The sequence below is a fragment of the Vulpes vulpes genome, chromosome 10 (assembly GCF_048418805.1).
Source record: "Vulpes vulpes isolate BD-2025 chromosome 10, VulVul3, whole genome shotgun sequence".
Lineage (NCBI taxonomy): Eukaryota > Metazoa > Chordata > Mammalia > Carnivora > Canidae > Vulpes > Vulpes vulpes.
Window position 1 is genome coordinate 64,278,460 of NC_132789.1, and position 8,702 is coordinate 64,287,161.

At 49.6% G+C, this 8,702-nt stretch overlaps 1 protein-coding gene across 1 annotated transcript; it reads right to left on the bottom strand.

Annotated features, from left to right (window-relative positions):
* Positions 1-659: 659 nt before the first annotated feature.
* On the bottom strand, positions 660-5,432 carry LOC112915035 (uncharacterized). The gene is made up of 3 exons (XM_072724513.1): positions 5,285-5,432; positions 2,874-4,086; positions 660-1,166 (listed from the first exon to the last, which is right to left on the bottom strand). The coding sequence occupies exons 1-2, from the start codon at positions 5,359-5,361 to the stop codon at positions 3,372-3,374; spliced, it is 792 nt and encodes a 263-aa protein (XP_072580614.1). The 5' UTR covers positions 5,362-5,432; the 3' UTR covers positions 660-1,166; positions 2,874-3,371.
* Positions 5,433-8,702: the final 3,270 nt, after the last annotated feature.

Sequence of the window (8,702 nt, forward strand, 5' to 3'; positions counted from 1 at the left end):
GCAGCCATCTTGGGACCAACAGGAAAAACTTCAAGCTCAGAAGCCATCAATGGAAGCTGGGGATAGAGATACCTCAGGGAAAGAGAACCAAGACATGAAGTTTTTTTAAAGATTTTATTTATTCATTCATGAGAGACACAGAACAAGAGAGGCAGAGACCTAGGCAGAGGGAGAAGCAGGCTCCATGCAAGGAGGCTGATGTGGGACTTGATCCCAGAACTCCAGAATCACGCCTTAAGCAGACGCTTAACCACTGAGCCACCCAGGCATCCTCCAAGGCATGAATTGAGTAACATTTCAACCTTGGACCAAAGCACACCAGAAGGCAGAACTATCCCGGGACTGCTCACTGGCTGGGGCAGTTCATTCTTGATTTTGTCTTAGTCAGTTTGAATTGGATTTTCCTTTCTCTGCTTTGGGACAGAATTCTGTTAAAATTTCCTGTAATTCCCAAGTGTTTCTACTTTGGCCCAAATGGAGATAACTCAAGTAACTGAAGCACAAAATAGTTGGAATATCCTTGGGTTCAGAATCCATGAAAATCCCTGGAACATGCACTTGTGACCTCCCACCTGCAAGGCACTAGTGTTGGACCCTGGCTCACGGGAGCCAACGTGTCCCGGTGGACGCCCCAGAGACTCAGACCCCAGACGGACAGATGCAACTAGCAAGAGGGTTTTATTGAACGTTTGCGCAAAGGGGCCCTCCGCCTCAGAGGTGGAAGAGCCCCGATTGGCAACTACAGGCATCTTTTAAAGGCAAAAACCGTGGGATTAGCATAGCATACATGATTGGTCTATTTGAAGGTCAATATGAGCATGTTCAGGGAATTTCCAGTCAGGGCGTGGGGGGGTGGGTTTCTTATCTCGGAAAAACCACAGAACGTTTCTCCTTGCTTAAGTTCCAGGAAGGCACCTGGGTGTGGACTGCCTCTGGGTTAGGCCTGGTTCTACATTTTCATGGGGGGTGGGGTTTCTTCATTCCCTCCTCTTTGTTTGGGCTGATTTTAACCTTAAAATCTTAGGGAACCTTTATTTCTTCAGTTTGGAGGGCCTGATATTGTTGAGTTAGTACCAGAGCTTGGGTAATGGACAATCTTTCTCGGATGAACTGGAGCAGCCGGTTGAGGATGCAGGGGCCGAAAGTTAGCAGTAGGAGCAGGATAACTAGAGGGCCCATAATGGTAGAGATTAGGGTGGTCATCCAGGGAGACTGGTTAAACCAGCCTTCAAACCAGCCCTGCTGGGCCTCCTGGTCCCTTTGTCTTTTATTTAGCCTATCCCTGAGTTTGGCCATGGAGTCCCTGATGACTCCAGAGTGGTCTGCATAGAAACAGCATTCCTCTCCCAGGGCCGCACACAGTCCTCCCTCTTTCAGGAGTAGTAAATCCAAGCCTCTCCTGTTTTGAAGTCCTACTTCTGAAAGTGAGGTGAGGGATTGTTCTAACTTAGAAACGGACTGCTCTAGTGTCCGAAGATCCTCATCTACAGCTGCTTGAAGTTCTAAATAACGTCGTGAGCCCTGGATCAGAGCAGCTGCGCCAGTACCAACCCCAGTTGCGACCCCTAGTCCCAGCATAACGGCTAGGGTTAGGGAGACAGGCTCGTGCCGAAAACGGGTGGGATGTCCATCATACTGATTTTCTAGAGTTTCGGCAGGGTGATAGAACACCCTAGGCATGATCTGCACCATGACACAGAAGTCGTTTGAGTTATTTAGAACCTGAGCAGATACACAGGGGGTGAGGCCTCTGTTGCATGCCCACCAGGTTCCCGGCTGGGGCACCAGGTAAGAGTCAGTCCCTAAAATCGGGGCAGTAGTATTGCAGAGTCCCTGGTAACCCCGGGGGGGGGGGGGGGGTGTTCATATGCAGGTTCCTTGTCCTGAAACTTCTGTAAGGGTAAGTTGTGGTTGGGAGTTGGGCGTGCATCCCTGAGTGCTAGTGGTGTTGTTATAGGTCCCGGGAGTAGCAATTACCTCATAATAAGGGGGGGCAGATGCAAGGCAGAGCCAGCAGGATTTAGTTATGTCGGGACTGGTCTGATTAAGGGCCAGGAATGCCCCTGTGATGAGGTTGGGTGGCGTTGTCCCGTGTTGGGTGACGACCGAGGGGTTGGAGTGACCGGGGAGTTGGCGGGTGTGGCGCTCCCTGCGGCTGGGGCCGGGGCTGTTGGTTTAGCAGGAGCTCTTTGACTCCCCAAGGACCGTGTTGGGCCCCATCGCCAGGGGGTCTGGGGGTTCTATTTTTAGTTTAATTCTGAATGTAAAACCATCATCTGTTCTTTCTTTGTATAACCTGAGTCCCCATGAGTATCCATTGGCCCAGTTAGTAGCCCTTTTTCCGGGTTCTGTGAAGGATATCTGTAGGGGATGACACCACCCTTGGCAGGACCCATGATTAAGGGTTTTCCATTTGTTAAACGCCGGGTGAGTATAGTTAGCCTTGACAGTGATGTAATCCCAGGAGGAGGAGGGCCTCCATCCTGTGTCTCCCGTAGTCTCGCACCCCCAATTTTTACAATAGAAGTGTTCCCCCCCTCCACAGGTGGGATTTAGCCTGCGATCTCTGTGGTACCCGGGACAGACATAAAAGGGAAGAGTGCTTAGCATGGCCCTTCTGTCAGGCGTGCCACATCCCCCCCATGGGTCTAATCCCAGTCGCCCTGGGGGGCTTTCTCGGTTGGGGGCCCTAGAGGTGTCAAAGTATCCCTCTAGGTCCCATGGGCTGGGGGCCCCTATGGTTAGCTTGCATAAGTCAGGATATAGGTTAGGCCACCAGGTTCCCACGGGAGCAGTCTTAGTTGTGGACCAGACCTCGTCACCCCCAGACGTTAGTACCTGCCAGGTTAACCTTTTGGGGGCATGAGGGTTACCTTTGGTGGGGGTGAAAAGCGCTAGGAGAGGTAGGAATATAACAATTGTCATTGAACAATTTTTGAAAGTCTTATCTTGAGCGGGTTTTGGGTGCGGTGGAGCTTCCATTGGGGTGGCTCGCCCGGTCCGTCCTGGCTGGCGACAGCGGTGCTCGTTGATGGGGCGTGCGTGTGAGGCGTGGACCCAAGCAGCAATGCCGTCTACTTTTAGGGTGGTTGGGGTGGTTAGTAGTACAGTGTATGGGCCCTTCCAGCGGGGCTCAAGCGTCCTGGACTGATGTCTCCTGAGGTAGACGGAGTCACCGGCCTGGAACAGGTGTGGGTCGGTTGCACCTCCAGGGCAGTAGACAGCTGCAAGGGGTTTCCAGATCTGGCGCTGGATAATCTGGAGCGCCTTTAGCTGGTCCTGTAAACCGGGAGTATCAGCAAGAGGGTCAATAGCAGAGTCTAGCAAGTCCATCACCGGTGGGGGACCTCCATAGAGAAGCTCGTAAGGGGTTAGCCCATGGCGCGCGGGAGTGTTACGACTCGGAACAGGACCATGGGGAGGAGTTGGACCCAGTCTCTAGTGCCAGTCTCCAATGTCAATTTGGTTAGAGTCTCTTTAATTGTTCTGTTTATTCTTTCTACCTGCCCTGAGCTCTGGGGTCTGTATGCGCAATGTAATTTCCAATTTATCCTTTCCTCCCTTTCCTCTGGGGTCTCTCTCTTGTTAAAAATCTTTTCTGCCTCTTTCACTAAGCCCTGTAAGGTGTATCCCTGACGTCCCTCCAACCGTTGTAACTTATTACGAATACCCGAGGCCGACTGTCCGATGAAGGACATGATGACATCTGGTTGTCGATCTTCGGCCAAGGGGTCAAAGGGGGTGTACATACGGTAGCCTTCCATTAATCTTTCCAGAAAACCTGCCGGCGCCTCATCTTTCCCCTGCACTATAGCATGTACCTTTGCCAAATTGGTGGGGCGTCGCCCTGCCCCTCTGAGACCCGCTAGGAGTACCTGGCGATAGAGACCGAGCCGCTCCCTACCAGCAGCAGTGTCGTAGTCCCAGGTCGGGCCAACCAAGGGGAAAACGTCCTCGATTTCATTAGGCAGCTGGGGCGGCCTCCCATCTGCCCCCGGACATTTTTCCGTGCTCGAGGTAGACGCGCTGTCTCTCCTCCGTGGTGAGGAGAGTCTGCAGGAGCTGTTGGCAGGCATCCCAGGTCGGCTGGTGGCTCAACAGAATTGACTCAATTAACCCGGTTAGCGCCTGGGGGTCTTGGGAGAATGTGGGGTTATGAGTTTTCCAGTTGTAAAGGTCAGAGGCAGAGAACGGCCAGGATTGCATCTGGCCGCCTACTCATCGGAGGGGACGTGCCGGGGAGGTCCAGACGTCTTCCGACTCTCCCCCGCGCTCTCGTGGAAAACGGAGGCGACTGGAGAGCGGGGGTGAAGCGAGGGGTTCCCTCTCTACCCCAGTAGAGTCGGGGGAGGGAGCTGAGGGAGGGGTAGGGGCCTCTGGGTGGGGCGTTGGGGGTTGGGCATAAGGGGGGGGGGGAGTCCAAGAGAACAAGACTGTCCTGGTCCCCTGGGAGTACAGGCGGCTCCTTAGGTTTTGGTTCAGGAAATTTTAGGGGGCAAAGGGTGGAGGTGGAGGAAGGAAGGAAGGGGAATAAGGGGAGTGACGCAGGGAGGGGGTGGGGGTCTCGGGCCCGGTTCCCCCGGAGAAGGGGTGAAATATTTTATCCAGGGGGGTGGGTTTTTAGCGAGATCCTCCCATACTATGATGTAGGGCACCTGATCAGGGTGCCCACTGGGTCCTGGCTGAAAGACCGGGGCCTTCACCTGCAAGATAATGTCAATATTAAAAGTTCCGTCCCTGGGCCACCCGACGTTGAGAGTCGGCCACTCTGAGGAGCAGGAGGTGACCCATCTTCGTCTTCTGACTCCGACCGAAAGGTTGTGTGCCCGGCCGGGACTTCTCTCCAGTCAGTGATCTAGAGTGAGGCTTAAGGGGGTGGTTACCGTCTGCCCCACGGGTGTAGAAAAGAGGTGAGCGGGGAGGAGGAGGACAGGGAGAAAGACACAGAACAGACAGACGCACACGAATGACAGGACTGGCCGCGCGGCGGAGAGCGGTTACAGACCAGGAATGCAGATTCGCATGGGAGCGGTCGCGAACAACGACCCTCCCTGAAGAGGAGGGAGTTTCTCTCCCTAGAAACTAGGCAGAGGACTCGGCTGTCTGCTCCCTCCTTCTTCCAGATTACTCCGGAGTCAGACTCCGGAGCGGGACCAGGGGTTTCAGGGCACGTCTGCCTCCCCCGCTGGTCTAAAAACAGACGTTAGTCCTGCAGGCACAATTCGGACCCGGCCAGTCAGACAAACGGAGGAGACAGATATGACCCTAGCGAGCTCGGTCTTACCTCCTACCGGTCTCAGGATTGAGCCTGGGGGCGTCTCGGATCCCGGACGAGCCCCCAGATGTTGGACCCTGGCTCATGGGGGGCCAACGTGTCCCGGTGGACGCCCCAGAGACTCAGCCCCCAGACAGGCAGATGCAACTAGCAAGAGGGTTTTGTTGAACGTTTGCGCAAAGGGGCTCTCCGCCTCAGAGGTGGAAGAGCCCCATTGGCAATTACAGGCATCTTTTAAAGGCAAAACCCGCGGGATCAGCATAGCATACGGGTTAGGACATGATTGGTCTATTTGAAGGTCAACATGTTCAGCGACTTTCCAGTCAGGGCGTGGGGGGGGGGTCTTATCTTGGAAAAACCACAGAACGTTTTTCGTTGCTTAAGTTGGGGAATGGCACCTGGGTGTGGACTGCCTCTGGGTTAGGTCTGGTTCTACATTTTCTTCGGGGGGTGGGGGGGTTCTTCACTAGAGAGAATATAAAAATGAACGAGACCAAGTCTGTGACATGCAGAGCATAAACATGAGCAGGGGACTCAAATAGTTAACACATACTTTACAATAAGGTAGATTTTATTTTTTACCATCTACCAGTGACAAAACTGAGGCACTGAATTTAAGTAATTGCCTCAGGATGTACACTAAACGTGCAGTGGGTGACTGGTGCCAGCCTTCTGTGACCATCTCCAGTGACCTCAAGGAAATATCAAAAACAGGAAGAAGGGAAAACCAGTTAAGCAGAGGCATGCAGGCAATATTTTTGAACAATCAGAAATAGTAGAAACATAATGTATAAAGATTGGCCTAAAGATCTTTCTCCTGTCTATGTGGAAATCGGTAAATCTTAATTTTTACATCCAAATGAATTACACCTTGTGACACACAAGTATTTGGACAATTGCTTGTAAGTATGTATACCCCCTTTCTCTTATATATATATATATATATATATATATATATATATATATATATATATATAATTCGTGTTGCTAACAAGCTTCCAAGCCGTTCTGCAGAGCAATCTAAAAGATTGTCTTCTGGGCCGTAGTCCACAGTATGACAAGGAATAAAGCGTTTACTAATCTGCTTTGAGGCTGGCTTTCTTTCAGTCTACAAAGAGGTGTCCGGACTTGTTGGGGGCCGCGTGCCAGGAAGGGGTTAATGGATCGAGCAATGGCTCTCTGTTGACTCTTCCAACCAAGGCCCACCTGTCTCACGCTTGTTGTTAAAGGATTGTGGCTCAAGGACGCTTACTATTGCTATCTATTCAAGGGCGCATACTATTGCTATCTATTGTGAAAGGACATGTCTGGAGAACTAAGCTTAAGATATCCTGCTTGTTATACAACCCTGCTTTATAAAAGAGTGAATAATACAAATAAAGTTAGCATTGTGGCTGAATCCGGCCATATGTCCCTCCTGCTCCCAATCTGTCTATGTCTTCTTTCTTTTCCTCATTCCCTTGCCCTCATTCCTGGACGGTTGTCGCCCCCAATGCACGCGACAAGGACTCATGTGCGATGGAGCTGGGAACCAAGGCACTTGGATGTATACAAATCGCCAGCCAATAAATAGTAGGAAATACCATGTTCTGTCTGTATTAGGCTCATACATCTACATATTCCATCTGTTTATTGATACATCTATTAGTAATAAAAACTATGTGGCTGTGCTTGGAAAGAATTTGACTGTTTTATTTTTCCTCTGGTTCCTAAAAAGGAAGTTAAATTCCCTGGGATTTCCTCTGTGATAGGAGTTCTTTGTTATTCATCATGGACCCTGATGGTTATACTAATGAGGTGACTCACTGGGGGCCTCTAGTTTATGCTAACTAGAGGATTTAGGATTGGGCAAGCCACTTAAGAAAAAGACCAAGCACGTGATTAAAGGGCTTGAGCATTGAGCCACATGATATAGCAGCCCAAGTCCTTGACCTCCCAGGATGGGAGGGAGGCTGCAGTTTGAGTTCAACGAGGTGGCCAATGATTTAATCAATCACGCTTAGGTCCTGAAACTGCAATAAAAATTCTGGGCACCAAAATTCTGTTGGAGTTTCTATTTTGTGACTACAGCAATGTGCTGGCCAGGTGATTGTGCCCCGATTCCACAGGCAGAGGACACGGCTGTCTGCTCCTTCCCAGACGTACCCTCTGTGCCTCTTCATTGACTGGTCCTCCCAATTTGTATCTCTCATAATAAGACCTAATCATAAGTACAGTACTTTTGTGAGTTCTGTGAGTCATTCTAGAAAATTACTGAACCTGAGGGGGTCGTGGGAACTTTCAAATTTACAGCCATTCAGTCAGAAGTGTGGGAAGCCCCTTGGTGATCTCTTTAACTGTGGCCAGCATCTGAAGTCAGATCAATCTTTTGAGGAACTCTGTCCTTAAACTTGTGAGGTCTTTGCTAACTTTAGGTAGCCAGTGACACAGTTGAATTACAGTACACCCACTTAGTTCCAGACCATTTGGTTGAAATGGAACAACAGCATAACACCATAATGAAATTTCAGGGCCTTTACAAACACTCAGAAAATATTGTACCTCAAACAGAAGTTTAATCCATTAGTATTTAATTAAAAAAAAAAATTCCCTTAATCTTTTCTTCAGTAAAGCATAGCTAGAGTTCCAGAAGAGCTTTAAGGAATGCCTGGAAGCTTTGAGAGATAATTTGATGGAGGAGGGCTCTATTTCAACAGCTTCTAAGTTGGAGCAACAGTTGTTCACAGTTCACAGTTGGAGGAAGAGACAAACAAGAGGATGACAGTGTCACATGAAGGCAGCTAGACACGAATTCCCTTCTGCACCTCATTCTGTAACAGGCACAGAGTGCGATCAAGGTATTTTGCTTGCTGTCAAGGTCAGCAGAGGTAGTTTGGGGGGGAAAGGAGCTACTGAGGCTCAAGTGATTATGAGACTCCAGAGTCTCTCTGAAGTAGATCCAGAGCTCAGTTTCAGGTGATTTAATTCCTGGTCCGGTTTTTGTTTTTTTTGGTTTTTTTTCTGCCATAACATGCTGGTCTAGGAATTAAGATGGGCTAGTGCTAAAGTCATAAATAAGGAACATGTATTTACAGGTTCATTATTTATGAACATTTTTATAGTTACTGAAAGAGTACTTGCTCACTTCTCCAATCCATAATACCACACCCAGGATCATATTCCTCATGAGAGAGAGACCTTACTGGAAAACCACTAGCATTTCCAGAAAGTACTGAGTGCTGATTTGATGTCAGTGTTTACGATTTTATAGTGTTTGGTGCCATTATGATACCTCCTCCAGCAAACTTTGATTACACCGAAGCCAGCATAGACTTGGGAACTGAGATTAAGGGGGGAAAAAGAATGATTGTAAAGAAATTACTAATGAATCATGAACCTAATTAAATTTAAAAAGGCAGTGAGGACAAGAGGTGGCTGTGATAGTAGG